The sequence below is a fragment of the Strigops habroptila genome, chromosome 3 (assembly GCF_004027225.2).
Source record: "Strigops habroptila isolate Jane chromosome 3, bStrHab1.2.pri, whole genome shotgun sequence".
NCBI classification, from domain to species: Eukaryota; Metazoa; Chordata; class Aves; order Psittaciformes; family Psittacidae; genus Strigops; species Strigops habroptila.
This window is the reverse complement of record NC_044279.2, coordinates 59,762,121-59,780,916: the sequence shown is the minus strand read 5'-3', so window position 1 is coordinate 59,780,916 and position 18,796 is coordinate 59,762,121. Positions and strand designations below refer to the sequence as shown.

At 40.7% G+C, this 18,796-nt stretch overlaps 1 protein-coding gene across 1 annotated transcript in view; it reads left to right on the top strand.

Moving 5' to 3' along the window:
* The window catches only part of ST8SIA1 (ST8 alpha-N-acetyl-neuraminide alpha-2,8-sialyltransferase 1), a 132,003-nt gene that overhangs the window by 26,191 nt on the left and 87,016 nt on the right, over positions 1 to 18,796 (top strand). The window contains exon 2 of the mRNA XM_030479544.1: positions 5,797 to 5,941. Within this exon, the coding sequence (XP_030335404.1) occupies positions 5,797 to 5,941 (145 nt within the window). The remainder of the gene's footprint in view (positions 1 to 5,796; positions 5,942 to 18,796) is intronic.

Genomic DNA, 18,796 nt, shown 5'->3' with positions numbered 1-18,796 from the left:
GCTGAAAGTTTAATAACCAGAAACAACAACATAATAAATATAAGGAGAAAAACTGTTATGACTTTAGCCTTCATAAAATCTTACCATGTTGCAGAAAGCTTGACTGGGAAGTAGGTCAGATTATTTCTCTGTCCTGCTCTGCAGTGTCCACTCTTTTACATATTTCTTTTTCATTGTGTTTATACCTATTCTTCAAGCTTCACTAACTGGGGGATTTTTAGAAATGAACTTGAGCAGAGCAATGTCTTCATTTAGATGTTGGTTTTGGCAAAGGTCTTAATTTTAGATAGAGCTTAAACTAATACTGCTTTCCCCCCAAAAACCTAATTGATATGCTTTTGTGAATATCAAGAGCATTTGCATTGGCTGTTCTCTTATTCTTTTGGTAGTTTTCCATGATGTTCTTAGGAGGGCAATTTTAAGATCATATTCCTGAATAGTTGTGCTGAGGGTAGTTTTAAATTTCATCTGAGGTGGGGTGGAGTCTGTTATGGAGAGGAGTGGTGCCAAAAGACTAGACAAGGCTGAAGCCAGTTTTGTTTTTGATGTGAAGGAGAAAGAGCATGTGGCTCTGTGTTGTGTGATTTGGAGCTCATTCAGTGTGTCCGTTGGCATCTGTCTGGTGGTAGCAGAAAGGCACTAGCCTCTTCCCTTCATCTCCCTCGTAAATTCATAGTGGTTGCTTGTGTTCTACCCACAGCTTTGGTACAGGGCAAGCTAGGTGTATGAAGCAAGAGTTTGATGTGTGTACTATCTACCCCGATAGGAGAAGAGCATTACATTCCACTGTGTTTCCTAATACTTGCTGTCTTCTGCCCTGCCTAAGGCACAGGGCCTTGAACCTCTGGAATAGTAAGGTACTTAAACACCATGAAAACCTAAAAGCCTCTGACTTCTTCAAGCTAACCCCCAATTGCAAGTGTTATATTGAGCTCTTCGGGAAAGAGGTATTCGATGTGTATGACCAAACTCAACTAATGATGTTTTCACAGAATATTGAGAGCCCAAATGCCAACTATAGCTTTAAGCTCGTGCAACCACACTGATTGCAATTGAATCAGTGATTTTACTGTTATTGAGTGGCTTGTATAGAGCCATAAAATTCTCAGGCTGCCAGCTTGGAGCAAAAAAATGGCCACAAGCATAGCCATTATGTGGCTGTATGAGAGGAATCTCTTATGGCTGTAACTGTTGGAGGTGGGTTATGGGGCTAAATATGTTTTCTGCTCTTGGATGGTGATGGTCATCAGATGGATGAATTCAGGATGTGTGCAGGTGTGAACTTGCTCAGATTAATTCTTGATCATCTGCATTTCTTTTAATCAATGATCTGCAAGACAACATTAAAATATTGCTGATAAATTTTTCAGATGAGAAAAGGAGCAGGACAGCAACTAATCCAGGGGACAGGCCCAGGAGACAGAGCAGCCTGGGTTTTCTACTAAGCTTCCCATTTTTCAATAGACCCATATATGAAATCTCACATTTAGCAAACCAGTGTGCAGGTTGCAGTTACAGATGGATGACTCCTTCCTGGGAAGCATTAGCAGAGAACGAGTCCTTAGTAGTTAATCAATTAAATGTGCTTTGGCCCTGGACTTGGGACACATGAATAATAACAGATAGGTCATTTTGTCCCTGAAAAGTTTATTATTTTAAGATGAAGAATAAGTAGTTTGGGATTTTTATGCAAGCTCTTTCACTGACTTTATGTATGAATTTAGGTTTAGGCTTTGCAAGGAGGTCCGGCTTTCTCTCTGCTTTTAGATGGAGGAGGGTGCATCTTTATTAGCCTTTTGGTCAGAAGTGGGCTTCCGAGGCAAATCTCCTGATTATCCCTAGTTACTGCACTTCAGTAATGCACTCAGTGTGCTACAGCCACTCACAGGCTCCTTGTGGAATCAGACCAGTTGGCAGTAAATCCCATGAAAATGACGTAATATGGATGTAGGGTCCTTGACACCAATTATTTCACTCTGCTTCTTTCAGTGTGCAGTGTCTGCTGGGATAACCTCAGTGGTGTATGCCAGCGAGGATACGGCTAACATCTCAAAACTGCTGCTCAGCTCCTGTCTTGTGCACACATTGCTGCTTGAGTTAATGTGCAGAGCCACCTCAGTGCTAGTGCTGCCTAGTAGTTAACGACCTGCTTGGTGCCCAGTTTCAACTGAAATGTTAGAGGTCTGAAGTGGGATTCTCAAAGTAACTTTACTCCTGCTTCTCTTAAAAGTAGGATCTGATGCTCTCGGATTTGAGAGCCCCTAGTGTGATCTCAATACCAATATTCAAGTCGTTTGATTCATCTCATACACAGGTCTCCCCTGAATTGGAGATAACTTTGAGTCAAAGGTATATTATGTCCTTGAGTGAAGGAATGCTTGCAGTGAATTGAAATCCTTTGCTAAAAGCTGCTGCAGTTTTGCAAATTCTGTAGTAACATTACAGCTGTACGTTTTACTTCAAGCTCAGCAAATCAGTTCAGACCCCCTGATCCTACAAAGTACCCTGCTTTAGGTTCGCCTTTGAATCTGTTCTGCTGTTTAATGCACATTTTCCTATGGAGCTTTTCCCACTTTGTGATTTTGAGATTTGGATCATAAACAGAGACTGAATAATGTGAGACTTTTAATAATTATTCTTTTCTGACAGAAAACACATGTGAGTGCACAAGATTTTTGTGCCAATACATACAGATGCATACTTGAACTATCTGTGGACAGATGCATACTGCCTATCTGTGGACCTTCCAGAAGGTACCTGCTGCTTTTCATAACAAGTTTATTAATGAATGGGAACCAGAAGAAAGAGTAGGAAATAGTACGTATATACATCTAGTCTAATTGTACAAAGAGCTGCTCCTTAGCTCATTAGTTTATGCTGGCTAAGGAAGATTCATTAATTTAAGCCATTCCCTAGATGCTTTTCCACTGAGTTATCTGTTATTTTTGTGCTTCTTGCTTGGACCAGACTTCCAGAGAAGGTATGAGTTGCAGGATTTCACTTGGAAATTTTAATTCTGTTATACAATTGTATAACAAACAGCTATATGAAGAATTGAGGCTCCAGCTGATCTTGGATTACCTTATGCTTTCTTGAAAAAGTTGCTGCAGGAATAGAAAATACAAAGAAAAGGAAGGGAAAGAGAAAAAAATTTTCTTTCCACTTGACAGAGTTGAAATAATTTTCCGAAGGCTGTGAACTGGAGTTTGTGGACAGCCAGAAAAATCTCCACTCTCAAGTCTTTTATTTAGAACAATATTCCATGCCTGTCTTAAACTGTTTTGCAAAGGTTATTTGGCAAGAGATTTCAAATTTCCTCTAGTTTGATTTTCACAGTTCTGTGATGAAGGCTTTATTTGGGCATCAGCAGGAGGATGACGTGAAGCCTTTCTGTGGTGGGTATAGGTAGGCCCATTGGTGTTTCTAGGAATGGGAATTGCTGCTCTGGCTAACACATTTTTATGCTCAGAGGGAGGCAAACCAGCTCTGGAACTGTTTTTCTAAGGGAAAAACAGTTCCAGCATCACAGAACCATCAAGATGGGAAGGGCCCTTGAAAGATTATCTGGTCCAACCTTCTGTGGGAAATGGAGCCTAGATAAGACCATCTAGCACTTTGTCCAGTTGCATCTCAAAAACCTCCAGTGATGGGGACTCCACCACATCCCTGCGTAACTTGTTCCAGGAAATGATTGTTCTCACTGTAATTTTTTTTTTTTTTAATATCAAGATGAAACCTCTCACAGTGCAACATGTATCCATTGCCCTTTGTCTTCTCCATGTAGCTCCTTGTGAAGAGAGACCCTCCATTCTCTTTGTAACTGCCCTTCAAGTACTGGAAAACTATGATGAGGTCCTCCCTGAGTCTTACCTTCTCCAGGGAGAAAAGACCTAACTTTTTAAGTCCTTCCTTATAAGGTGGGTTTTTCCAGCCCTTTGATCATTGTTGTGGCCCTCTTTTGGACCCTCTCCAGTCTGTCTGCATCTTTCTTGGATTGTGGGGTCTAGAACTGGGCACATTTTTGTCCTACACTTCATTAATTTGGGGTTGGTTTACACACCCGAGCACAGTGAATTACATATTTCCTGAAATACTTATTTATACAGACAGAGGACTTCAGGTGTGTATGGAGAAAACACACAGAAACAAGTTAGTGCTCACATCATTTCAGTCTGAGCAGCAGTGTGCTTTGCAGTCAGGAGCCCTGGACTCACCTCTTAGGCTGGTCTGGGGACAGAGGAGCTGCTCAGCCTGTTGTAGGAGGAGAGTTTATCTTGTGACTCTTTGTGGAAGCTGACTTTTGGCTTACAACACAGTATGATACCTAGTTACTTTGTGTAATTTACTTCCTTTTAACAGTTTAATCTGCCTGCGTGTCATGTGCAAAGGTTCCTCTCGGATACTTGTTTTGGGAGAGGAGTGGACCTCCTTCCCTCCATCCAGCTTCTCCATACTGCATCCTTACTATTCCTTGAAAGCCTTCCTCCATGTGAGGAAGTGTCCCAGGGGCTTAGGGTATTGGTGGGGGCAGCTGCCTGGAACTGAACCACGGCAAATCAGTAAACTTCCCCAGTGGAAAAGCTAACAAATAGCACTGACAACCCTAGTTTGTTTTTTTCCAAGTTGTTTCCTCTTCTGCTAAGATTACAATGAATAAACTTTTTTAAAAAGCTAAAAAAATGTAAGCATTTCTGTGAACGACTTCATGGTTTTGAATAAAATCTCCTCTTTCACAGAGAACAGTTATATTGAGCATTTCAGTAGTTACTAATAACTGACGTTTTCCTGCCTGCCGTTTGCAACTCTTATGCAGCCACTGGAAATGGCATCAGTCTCTTTAGACTTCCTGTTAAAATAAATGAAAAATGTATATATTAATATACTGTAATGACATCATTCTGCAACATATATTTTACATACATCTACTACATATAAAAACTCGTATGAGTGTGACTTTTTCTTTAGAGAGCTACTTCCATATGGGGTTCGGAAAGATAGGGTATTCGTGTCCTCTAGATGTCTAGTGCTTTTTGTCATTCTGTATTTTAGGATGTTAGTTGCTGAGTTTGCTGTGATACAGAATTTTTGCTTAGCACAACCTTCAACGACCTTACCAGCTCTCAAATTTCTAGTCGAGCAGAGTAATAAGTATTTTGGGGAAATGAATGTGTGTGAGGATATGCCATTTCAACGAGGAAACGAGAAGTATAATATTCACTATATATATATCTGTCATACTGGGATGACTCAAGTTGGACTTCAGTTAGAAGGCAGGCTCTAATACTGCTGTGAATGTAGCACAAGGATATTTAGTAACGGGAAAGAGATGCCGAAAGTTTCCATGCAGAAGTTAGGTAACTGTAGGGCTTTAGGAGGCCTGCTCTTCATGATTAAGATTTGGTACTGAATTTTCATATAACTCGGATTTGATTTTCAAAGGAGCTTCTCTGATTTCTCTATGTGTTGGAGATCACTACTTTATTCATTAGAATAAGTTGTAAAGGAGAGATTTTTTTTTTTGCTGAATCTTGGTTCTATTTCTATGCCACTCAAAAGTGAATGGAGGTTTAAAATTTTCACTGTCTGTTTCTAAGATTTTCTGAAATGAAATTGGGCTTTCTGACCTTTCTGTAAGTAAAATAGTCACTCATGGTGCATCTATTGGCTGGCAAGATGAATGGCTTGCTTTGAAGCATCTGAGAGCAGCAGGATCTCAGGTGTGGTAGGTAGTCGTTAGAGAAGGTGTGCCAAGGCTCTAATTAATACAGCTCTTTCTCTTTTGGTTGCCTTCACTAGGAAACTGCTGGAAGAATGCTGTGACCCTGGGCAGCTCTTTTCTATGACAAAATTGAACTCCCCGATGGGAAAGAACCTCTGGTTTGATGGGGAATTTTTATATTCTGTCACTATCGACAATGCGACTTACTCTCTCTTTCCACAGGTTAGTAACCTCTTTTCTTTTCACTTGAAGTAATAATACACTAACTGGTAACAGGGTATAAATGAGTAGGCTAAATGTTCATGAGGAAATCGTATCTTCATGTCTCAATACAAAACAGTCTCTTCTGCTTTCTTTCTTCTGTGTTTTGAAAATCATAAAATGTTTGTAGGAATGTTAATACTTCCCTGGCCCCTTTTCAGGTGTGCAGATATACACAAGGGATGAGATTGGGCCACCTGTCTTGATGTTTAAGACGCAAAGTTCTGGCTATTTTAAGAAGATGATTTCCACATTTCAGTCAGTGATCATGCTTGCTGGGAGCATGGTCCCTCATCTAGGATTGCTTCAGCTCAGATCTGTTTAGCTAAGATGTGACATTGCTTTGTGTGAATGTGTGCGAAGTTACCTCCAAGTTAATGAAGTTTATTGATGGCATGCAATGTGAGCTCAATATCAGAAGCCAGCAACTTGACTTTGATGATTCTTGCTGTGTTTTGAGTATTAGAAGTGGTTTGTTATTGTTCAGCAAAGTGTTTTGGGTTAACCCTCAAAACACCAGCAAAGGGCAGAGTTTTGGAGTGCTGGGAATTTGCAGTACTGGCCTAAGCTTCTTGCATTTTCAATGAATATATGAACTGATGTTAAAAAATGAGTTTATTATATTGAATTTTGCATGTGGAAGGAGAGATATTTTATGTGGCTAGACATTTATAGAAAGACAAATATCTGAACGTATTAATTGACTTACATGTTACTCTAACTTCTCAAATTAAAGGCATAGATATTTATTAAGCCTCCCAGTCAGTGCTGAGTCATTCACACTGGGCTTTCTCATTTGTTGTTGTTTCAGATAAACATGTAGCAGAGTTCTTACTTGTTAAACTCATCCTGCAAATAAAACATCAAAAAGGTAATTAAAAAAAAGGCCAGCAGAGTAACAACTTCAAATGTTTGTTTTAGTGGAGAGAGAATGAGAGGAAAATGCAGTGTGGGGAAGAGGACATGGGAACAGCCGTTTTCAATGTTAAAACATCATCTGGAAGAGGGGTGTTAGAGCTGTGTCTTGTTTAGGCCGCCAGCCTGCTGTCTTGTCACTTGGCTGTGCATGTTGCAATGAACTGGTTAATGGACCTCTACCTCCCCCAAGCTGCTCCCCAGCTGCTGTATCCCTGCAAGCTCAGCAAACAAGTAGATGCTGAAATGTGCATGGCGAATGTTTTTTTCCTGCTGTACAGCTGGAAAGGGACTGCCTGGCTGGAGCGAATTTCAATCCCCGCCTTTGAGACAGGGAGAAAGTTTATGGTGTGTCACAGAGAGGCAGCTGTAAATCTTTTTTATGATGATTAGTAGGATTTGTTGATACAATATTGCACTGTTTATTGGAGAAGACTGAAATCTTTGGCAGAGCTATGAACTTTGTACCACACAAAGATACTGGCAGTGACTGCTCAAAATGCGTACATCCTTTCCAATGTTTCAGAAAAGCCCCACCCGGGCTGGCACAGGGAGGTCACTACTTTGTGATGGATTTGGGATTTCAGATTTGGCTTTCTCTGCCACAGTGGCGTTCTACCTTGTTTCACAGGAAAGAGCAGAGTACTGGACAGGCTCCTTCAGAGATGTTAGAGAGAGAAGCACGTTCTTGGAAACTCCCGTGGTTCTCAGGCTCCCAAGCCCTATCCTCAAAGTTTATCAGTTGATTGGATTGAGAGTGAGGATCTGGGAAGCCCTGGAGAGGCAAACTGCTGAGGGACAACACGAGCTAAGGATTTGGGACTTCAGTGTCCGTTAGGCTTGCCAAGCAGGCTGCGAAGAGGATGGCAAAGTGCTGTTGCAGGGGTGGTGGTGGAAAAGGTGAATTTTTATGATGATCAAACCTTAGATTAATGCTAGAAAGTAGCTCTAGGAGTGGTGCCAGAAATGCTATTCCTTTAATGAATTGACAAGCAGTTAATGTCTGACAAATGCTACTTGCTACTACTCCCTCTTTTCTTGCAAGTACCACTGCCCCTAACTTGATGTTATTTTGCCAGAGGAATTTTGTAGCCCTTTCTCAGATTAAGTCCTTCTAGGCTTAAAACCTTAGGAAGATTTATTTGCAGTAAATTCTTAAACGAAGTATTTTTCTACCTCTCTCTTTGTTTCAAGAAAAATACCTAAATTTTTCAGTCTTTTACATTGAAGAATAGTGTCTATTAGCTTGCTAGCAACCAGAAAGTGATTTTTGTGAAGATGAATATTCCTTTCAAAAGTATCCAGAAGCTTAAAACCACTCGTAAAATATGGGTAATACTCTGAAATGCTCAGGGGAAGTAACAGGAATGTAAAGGGCCGCAGTTATGTTGATATAATCAAGAAGATATTTCCTCCGGAATAAATAAAAAAGGCTCCATCCACATCAATCTGCTGGGCTTAAGCCATTTTGTGCTTGCAGAGGATTTCTCAGTTCTGAGCCAGTTATTAACTTACAGGATAAAGTAACTGAAAACTAAATAGGAAACTTGCTATATTTTATGGTAGAGAATAAGCTGGCTATGCATCAGCAGAGACTTATGCAGAAATAATCTAAGTATGCCAGAACTTAATATGTAAAATGTCACTTGTCACTTATTTTTGAATCTGAACAGTGCAAAATAGAATATTTTTTCTTCTCAGTAATCTGTAGATAAAGCTCTTACAGCTGGTTCAACATTTTCTGGTGGAGTGGTTTTCCTATAAAAATGCTATTTTGTCAAAATACAAATATAATATCAGTTCATTGTTTTTTCAATTTTTCTTTGAAGTGAAAAGCTTAAAAGGTTTTGATAATGCTATGACATTTCATTTTACTGTTTTTTGAATGTAATATTTCAACCGCGTGGGTGGGGTTTTTTATCAGCTCCATTACTAGCTTTTATTTTTTGTCCGTTCAGACTTTGCTTGATTATATTTCTTCTCCTTTTATTTTTGTTTAAGTTTTTGGTTGGCCAGGGGAGAAATTTGCAGAAGAAAAGAGCTTTATTATGGAAATAGTAATTCAGTACTTCATTTTGGTTTATGAGAACGAAATTTAAAGTTGCAGAGTTTTTTATGAACTAACAGCTCCAGCTACTGGAATCATAGAATGGTTGGAAGGGACCTTCAAGCTCATCTAGTTCCAACCACCCTGGCATGGGCAGGGCCACCTTCTACTAGACCAGGTTGCTCAAAGCCCCAAGTGGTTCCTCTTACTCTCCCCCTCTCTGTGTCATTTCCCCCCTGATTTCTAGAATTATTTTTTTTTTTGAGACAGAAATTAAATATTACACAGACTGCACCATCTTTCCCATCCTGGAGAGAAACTGCTAGTGGCTCACTGTCAATACCTAATGGTCAGGAGAAGTAATGGTGCAGGACATGGGTCATCACAGAAAACGGCCTAGTGTGCAGTGAGTGTAGGCATCCTGCTTTCGTCTCATCTCCCAACACATACTACAGTGTCATTGCCTGGAGCTGTTGGATAATGGAATGTAATTTCAATTAAAGTCAGATATTTCTTGACAGCAGCTTTGTTGTATTACTTGATGTGATCTACAGCATTACACTCTTAGAAGACAAAAAGTATAGAGTCTGCATATAACTGTAGGTATAGTTTAATACTAATTATGAGATGTTATTCCTGCTGTGTACCTACCACTTTTCGGAAGCTTTTCATGTAGACTTGAAATTTCAATACTAGCCAGTAATTTTAATAGGTATTTGGGGGCACTAACAGAGATGCAGGTGACCCTACTACAGTTGAGATCAGCAGCATGGTTGGATAAATCTCTGTATAGCCAGGCTGCCATGTCTCAGGTTGACCACTGAAGGCTATGGGTAACTCATAAATGTATTTCCATTGTGGTCCAATTATTATACAGAAAATGGATCTGTGTGTTGGTGAGTGTTCAGGAGTCCTGTCCCTGACAGGGCAGAGATTTACACCCTCCTTGCTCTTTAGCTTGGAGGTTTAGCTGTGCAACTCTGGTCCTATTGCATTGTATTAAGGCACGACAGAAGGCATGATTAGCATTTTCCATCCTTTACGGTCTGACTAAAATGGAAGAAACCAGGCTTCCTTATATTCCTACAGTAATTTTTAGATGCTATGAGTACACATGATGTAACCACAGGAACAGCAGGGATGTAACTCAAAACCATGTGAGAGAAATGTGAATAACACTCGTTGGCTTTTGAGTTAGAGCATAAAGCAAGCCCCAGTTTCAAACATTTTCTAAAACAATTTTGCACTCTTTCCTGTCTCTTTCTTCCTCAGAGTTTCAAAAGCAAGTTTCAGACTATCCTTACTATTAAAGGGGAAAAAAAATACCAAACCCCCAACCCAAACCACTTCACCCGAGGATTTAGCCGTTTATGCAAATAATTGATTTTTGTTGCTTGTTTCACCTCTAAAATGCTGACAGTTAGAAGAATGGCTACTTGTAATGAGCTTCTCATGAGTAGTCATCACAAATAGTGTTTGAGAAATCCAATGGGAATAGCTGCAAGCCACAAATAGGTTTGGGAAAGCTGGCAGCTGTTTATGGATACCTTGTGATCAGGAGAAAGGCAATATTTTTCAAGTTTTTAATTAGAGTTTCAGTTCTTGTTCTTATGTAAAGGCAGGAAAAAAGTTCATGGCTCCAACTGTAAGCGTAAGATGAAGACATTCTCTGGGTACTGGGGGATTGTTGTATTAGGTAACAGTGAATGATTTTGTGATTATGATTTGTGGATTTTATTCAGGGTACCTGTTAGATTCTGAGAGCTTAATTTCTCTTGGTTGCTCACAACATTCCTCATTTAGTCGGAGATTTTATCGTGTCCTTCTCTGGTGCTGGTACTTGTGCTGTGTCAAAACAAATCCCCTAGTCTTACAGTTATAGCCCACAGCCAATAGAAGAATTTGTAATATTCCAGGGAAATAATTCAGGTTTGGAAAGGGAATTCTGTGTAGCATCTGCAGGCTTTTCCTCTTTTTGCATGACAAGGATTACAGGAAAAATGTACTCTTCCTGAGGAAGAAAATGGCAGTTTGATTCATGTAGAAATGAGGTCTAGGAGCAGCAAGTACTGGGAAGGGTTAGGTGGGAGAGTGACTGATGCAAGGTGGAATGTAAAGCTGCAGCTGTGTAGGGAGTGTGGACCCTGTTAAGAGGACAGTGTTAACTTGCTTAGGGCAAATGCTGTGTGTTCTTGGACCGATTTTTAGCCTCAGGTGATCCAAAAATTGTGTTTAAAATGGGAAACCACCTGAAGTTAAGAGGGTTAGGATTTGATGGACTGCAGTGCTGTCAGAAGACATGAATTATGGCCTTGGCTGTTGATTTTGGAAGTGCTCTGTTAATTTTTGCTACCAATCTAACTTACCAAAGTACTCTGTTCTCAGTAAAGCTCTATAATTAATAGCTGCTTGGAGATGTACATTGAAATATTGGCTGTCATATGTGTCCTGATTTGAAATACTGGGATATGAAATACTATCTGTAGAGACCTGACAAATTGTGCTCTTTTGGAGCATGAGTCTTCCCTTCAGTCCTGGATAATCTCGAGCCATTGAGATAAAAGATCTGGTGATTGAGATAAAAAATCAGGCTTAATATTTAGTTAAGTGAAACCCTTACCTTCACTTTGATTCCATACTGACTAACTAAGAACTGTGTAGTTGGACCATTTTGTGCAGCCTGTTAGCAAAGCTGGAATAGGGCATCATCTGTTCTAGCTGATCAGTTAAGCAAAAGCCATAGCCTGTCTGAAACTACTCCATGTAGACAAGATGCGAACATGCCTGATGGTGAAAATCAAATTTATTGATTAATAAAATTAGTAAAAAGACTGAGATGCCATGTGTACAGTTTGTAGTAATTAAGTAGAGGATGCTCTGGTTTAAGTGAGTTAAAGCAGATCAAAGAGTGACTTTCTCTCCCTGTTGGTCATGGAATGTGTGATTTTGTCTCTCTGGGCTTGCTAAAATGTCTGCAACCAAGCTGCTTAGCCAGGCTGTCTACCGTGAGCTCGATTTTCTGGAGTTTATCTGCAATAATGCACATGCCAAATAGGCTTTATCTCAGTAAGTGCAAATGCATAAATAGATGCTGACCTTTCCAAATGTAACAGAGATGAGGGGAAGAGCTAGATCTGGTTGCAAAGTGTCAGTTTGGCCTGCAGGCTGGGAAGGAGGAATGGCTGCCTGAACTCAACCTTTCTGTTTCAAATCTAAAGTGACTGAGCACCAATCACTCTCTTTCCTAGGTAACACAAGAGCTGCTCCAAGCACACACCAGTGCCTTTGCCAGACAGACCTTTATGTCCTTGGGTCTTCAAAAAAACCCACAGATCAATTCCACCTTTGTTTAGGATTTTGGGGATAGGAGGGTGTGGAACAACAAATATGGTCCAGCTTCTGTGTTGTTCTGGATACTGAGCAGTACTAAAAGAAGTACAAAACCCTGTGGGACTTCAAGAGGATAATTCAGCCATGAGGGTGTTGCAACTTGGTGTGATTTTTCTATTTGAAAACTCTTCAAAGAGCGTATTTATTCATTTCTGTTGGTACCCAGTGCTGTTCTGTTACTGACTGGTAAAATGCAAGACTGTGCATGAAGCAACTGGTGCGTGTGAAGAGGCCGTGGCACAGCTGACGTTCTCTATCTCAAATAATGTTTTTGACGGTACCTAGAAGTCACAACTACAAAAGTTATGCTGTGGGGTTGTAATGTACAGAGCATAAAAGCTGAACCTGAAGAGGAAGTGGGCAGTGTGGTCAAAGATGGCCAGAGAGGCTGTGCTACTGCCCTGGGAATTTTATGGGCTTTTTAGTCAATGTTCATCTGCTTCACTGTGACATAAACTTGCTGCTTTAGAAGCAAGACGTGTTGTAAGCAGAAGAATAATTAAAGGAAGTGATCACAGGTGAGAAACTATGGGAACAGCAAACTTCGGATGGCTACAAGTGACTACCAGGCATATAAGCTGCCTGGCTGAGGGTATAAAAATAGAAGTAAGAGTGGGTTCTATTCTGCCCAAAGGCAACACAGTTAGGGTTTTTTTGTTCGTTTTATTGTAGCTTTATATAGCTGATAAGATGCTAAAAGGAGGCTCTTTCTCCATGCAGGGCTTTTTCTGTCAGTGATCTCATTTATATACCAAGACTTCCACCTACAGGTGCAATGAGACCTTTGCTTTGGAAGTCAGTGTCTAAATCTTGAGTAAACTTTATCCTTTACATCTTGGCCAACTGTTAGCTGTTCTTATTATTTATTAATTTTATTATTAAAAGTAATCTTGTTCAAGTTCATGGACTTTTTACTGTATATGTGACTATATATTCAGTGAACAGATTGCGTTACACTACTTTGCTGTATTCAGTAGTTAGCTTTTTTTTGTGATGTACCTTTAAAGTACCTTAATACCAGTACTGGCTTATTAGAGGCTTAGGTTTGGTTCCATTTCATGCCTAGCACTTACAACCTGGCAGAACAATGAGTAGGAATTGATGAAATACTTCTTACAGTTGTTTGGTTTCTTGATACGGCTCATGTAAATTTTACTGGAGTGTGGCAGGATATCACATTATATTCAGAAAGTATTTCACCTGCAGCAAAGATGTAGCCCTCCGCCTTCTCCCAGGTATTCCTAAATACATGTGGAAGCATGGCTTAGCACAGTCTGCAGGCCTGAAGAAAGTCAGGGAAGGTTATACCATTGCAGAAGCTATTAAGAAGAGATATTAGGGTTACAAATCTTGTAGGAGGATTATATAGTGACTTTCAAGAGATCTTTTGTGTCTTCTTGCTTAGGGGGGAATGTAAGCCCAGCTTTACATTTAATGAGAAATCTGCTGTATTACAGTTCAGGAGTTGACTTATGTAGCCAGGCACAGTTGATTTAGAGTCCTTATATCCTGATATGGTGTGGAGGGGAAGGGCTGTGGTTCTCTTCTAGAACAACTGAATGGCACCCATGAGGCAGGCATTGGCTTCCAAATAATGTTTTGGACATTGGGAAAATAACACAGTAGTGGTTTTCTTATATCAGGATGCACCAGATAAATCCTGTGAGGCTGGATGTGTAGGTGAAGTAACATCTAACTTGCTGTTCCTCAGATCAAGAATCCAGGCTGTTTTTTCCTTCTTGATCAACAGAGCTTATGCTTTTTCAACGTCTTTGAGGACAAATTTGACAATTAAATCTGTGCTGAAGATTGTGTGCTGGCCAGTAACTACCAATCTGAGGTGACTGATTTGTGTGTACTGGCTAAAAGGGTTGTCTGTAGTGGCAGGCAAGACAAGTGAAGGCACTGGTGTATTCTCAGCTGAAATGAGTCAGGATATGACACTTAAGAGCCTTGTGTAATGTAACTGTGAATCCCAGATGCAGAAAGGAATAGTTCTTTCCGTTGTGGTTATGGTGTCTTCTTTTTCTTCTACATTTTAAATTTGTTTTTTAAAGATTCTTTTAGACGCTTCTGTGAATGATGGGCATTTGGGGCTGGTGACAGTTGGCAGCGCTAGTCTAGGTACACTGCAGAGAAGAGCAACTTGCATATATGCATACCTGGTGTTGCAGGTGCTTTGAAGGAGGAATACTTTAGCCCAAGACCATGGCGTAGATTCACTGGCTTTAGTCCAGTCCAGCAATCCCAGGAAGACTGCTGCAGACATTTGCAGGATGTTTTTGTGTAGGGAACGTTATTGCTAGCATGATTCTGCACATTTTCCTAGGTGAGCCCTGGATCTATAAGCTGAAAGTCAGTTATAAAATCCTGTGAGTGGGGTTCATGTTTTTCTCAGTATAAAATATACTGGACTAATGATCTCCAGTTTCAGAAGGTTCAGATGAAAGACACTGGGTGATCATTTGATCAGAGGAGATGACTTGAATTATATCCCAAATACTAGTTCTGTGAGACCTGAAATGTTTTCTGGGAACTCCCAAGTCATGCAGATGCATTCAGTTACCTTCATTCTCTAGTGTGGGAATTGCATGATAGGTGAAGAACAAAAACCATACGTGATGGGAGGGAGTGGCTTTTCCTTTTGCCCAGAGAATATGCCTTTGTTAGGAAGAGGACAGAGAAGTTTTCTGTATGAGTAAATTATCCACCTTAGTGTGAAGGAGTAAAGGTTGTGATCTCAACAGCCTGGTGTGAAACAGCTCTTGGAAGTCAAACGTCTTAATAAGCATAATAATAAGCAAAATAACACAAGTGTAGCACGTTGTCTGCCTACTGTTGCCCTAACCGGTCTTCCTAGCACAGAGCCTATGGCTGAAGTGTGAACGAATAAAGATGTAATTCCTCACATCCTGTGCTTGAAAAGTGTGGGCTTAGGGTTTTGTTTTAAGACAAGGTCTAAATTCATAGAACAATTTAAGCACAGGTGAATTGCACTGAAATGTGAGTGTGTTGCTGTCTGGTGCTAATGGGGCTATCTGGTGAGTCATTCAGTCAGATAGGGATAAATGTACTATCTAATGAGCAATTTGTCATGTGTATAATATCTCCTTACTTATGGCTTTATCGGGTGTGACCAAAGTGCTTGCAACCTATTAAGTCCCATGGTAATAGGGCTTTCCTGCAGCAACTGAAGGAAAGAAGTCAGTGCAGTGAAGGTGATCGTGGTGATACTACCATTACTGCAACCTTTGGAGGTATGCACCGGCAGGCAGCTCCCTCAGAGATCCCTCCTTGCTTACCCTTTAATGTATCATCTCACTGATTTTGTTGCAACTAGTTAGGTACATGTCAAGGCTAGCTGCACGTGTACGCTGGGGCATGCCCAAGAGCTACATGCGGTGATTTGTAATATGCTTGTTGGCTCCATCCTCTACCTGCTGCACTTGGGCAAGAAGCAGCAGTTACAACAGAACAAGGATTTCAGTTGTAGCCACTCAATTGAACAACACTGAATCAAAATCAACACCTATTTTCACATAGTTCCCTTCTCACAAGAAATGCTTTCAATCACACCACATAGTTCAGAAGTACAGCACTATTTCTGATTTTACTTTTACAAACCCAGGCTTTTAAGGAGAAAAGCCTTGCACCTTCGTGTGGGGATTCACTAGGCAGTGCTACACCAAAACACAGGGGCACTGTCAGTTCATTCTGATGGGATCAGTGAAATCTCTGCGAAATCATTGTCTGGAGAGGAAACTCAGAGGCCACTGCCCTCTTGCCTCTGCCCCATGTCAGGCAGCTCTACCTGGGCTGTATCCGGCATATTTAATAATTTTTTACAGCTTCCGGTAATAGAAATTCCACAGCCCACTAGACAGTCCATTCTAGAACTTTGCTATCCTTATGTGTAGGATGTATTTCTTGATGCCTAATGTAAAATTCCTCCTTGGCTATAATTTAAGAATTTTTTTTTTTTCTTATCTTTTCCACATACGACTGCTATCAGCTCTCCCCGCAGTCTTTTTCTCTAGGCTAAACAACTACAACTTTTTTAATCAGATAATTTTTCTAAACATCTGAATGTTTTTGTTTTTCTAATAGTCTGCAAGGAAGATATGTGACAATTAACCATGTGGTGCCCTCAGAAATATATCCTCAGACTTTCTCTTTGGAGATGATATAAACCATCAATGCATATCCTCTGAAAGGCGGAGATTAATGGCACCTTTCTGCTTGAACAGCCTTGTATGTAGGGTTGCTGATTATTCCTGTAGCCAGGAGATCTCTGGATGTCGCTACTAATGAGGTAAACTTAGTGTCCCAACATACACGCTCATCTTTTCTCTCTGGTAATGAGGACTGACCAGGGGGCAGAGCTCAGGGATCTTCTCGTTTCTGGGGTGAGGTGTCTGTATGTTGCAACATGCTTCAGCTAATTTCACCCATCTCTCTGCCTCAGTAGACTGAAAGTACTCTATGTAGGTGGAGACAGACAGAGGGACAATTGCCAGCAGTGAGCCCCCTCTCCAGGAGTCACAGTAAAGATTGCATGGGGTTACCATTGTATGTCTTTATTTCTCAGTGTATGAAGCCAAGCTGAATTAGACCTGCCTGCAGGGCATTAAATAATACCATGCAAGGCTTTCTCTCTATTGATGATTTTAATGAGGTTGTGAGCATGACAAGAATGTAGAACAGGAATGTGTAGTGTATTCTGGTTTTTAGGCTGGCTAACCTATTTGTAGGCTAATTCATTAATAGACATTCCTCCATCTGGACCAATCTCCAGCCTTTTCCTCAATCTAAAACCCACTGGCTTGTCTCGCTTCTCTTCTCTTGCAGCAGGGTTTGGTGTGTGCATAGTGTAGCTTGTTATTCAGGAGCAATGCTGCAAATGTGAGTGATGGGCCTAGGCTTAATAGGAGATAGTTTAGGTGAAAGGAGACAATAAATGCAAAGGCTATACAGGCTTATTCTGTGGTCCATTATTGTGCCAGAAGAAGAAATGAGGAAGCCAAAGATAAATAATCCTTGGTATGATTACGATGCTCTTTGTAACAATTCCTTCAAGCACTTTACGGTCATTCAAATTCAATGTTACTGTGTTACTGCATGGCTAAATCTATGCCTAGAAATCTCTGGAGACAATTAAAATGAGGGTTTCTGCATGGGGAGTGAGTAGGGAAGAAGTACTGCAACCCCCCTTTTTCCTATACACTAAACAGATAGAGATGCTGAACCACTGTTCCTTTTGCTTCAAAGACAAGAAATTCGAAGAGACCTAGAGAGCCCTTGTGGTATTCTGGGCAATATATGAAGAGGCAGGAGCTCTTCTCTAGCCTATGGTATTAAATAAGGCCTTTGAAAAGCTGGACTACCTCATTTAAGTTCATCAGCACTGATTTCCTGGCTCTGGTTTTGGCAGATTTTTGCAGTTCCAGTTTAGGATCTGTCCTCTAAGCGGTTGGCTGGCACAGGGCTGGCACAGCTCATCCTAACATGGCTGTGGTTGTGGTTGACACAGTGGTTGCATTTGTCTTTCTTAGGCAGTGACTAACTAAGCAGGGAAATGTGGGTGCTGGATTGTTGAGCACTAAAAGAACTGTGGTGAGGAAATGAGTAACAAGCTATGCTGCAAAATAGGTCAAGTGAAACCTGGTTACACCAAAGCCAATAGCAATGTTCCAGTTAATTTCAGCATGGCCAGGATTTAGCCAACCATACCTCTTGCTGAGTACAGTTCTGCTAGGGGCTTGTGAATTTTGTCTTGTGGCTTCTTCCTGGGTAACAAGGAATGACTTCCTTTTTCCATTTCTCAGCCTTTATTAGCCTTCATTTTCATGTAGTGAATGATTTATCTTCTTCATCTAGTCTGACTGAAAGTTGTACCCCTTAAGACAGACCCTGAGTGAAAGGCAAGGCAAAATTGAAACAGCCACTCAGATGAGATTTTTGTCACTGCTCTTCCTTGCCCCATTCCAGCTAACAACATCCTTTCTGTTGCTCATGCCAATAAGTAGGGAATCGTCCCTAACTTGATGCTTCACTGGGTCCTTGCAAGCAGTCTGTGTGTAAGTCTGGAAGAATCTTTGCTTGCTTTCCTGCTTCTCTGTCTCTCTGAATGAGCTGATCTTACTCTAAACCAGTTACTTTTGCAGGGCAAAGGCAGGCTTTATTTATATGCTTCTCCGAGTCTGTGTATGAGTATGATGCATGCAATGATATGCCACAATGGTCAACATCACCATATTAAAGTGGGGTCATTTTATTGTTGGCTTTTATTTTTCATTTAGTTTTTAAGTGGTACAGAGGTCCTTGGCATGTGACCCAATGAAAGGAATGAGATCACTGGTGTCCTGATTTCCTGGTGCAGTAGTGGGAATCTTAATTTCTGCAGCTTTTTCTTGAAAGAGGATCAGATACTATCCTCCTCAGGTACAAATTTACCCCAAATTGAC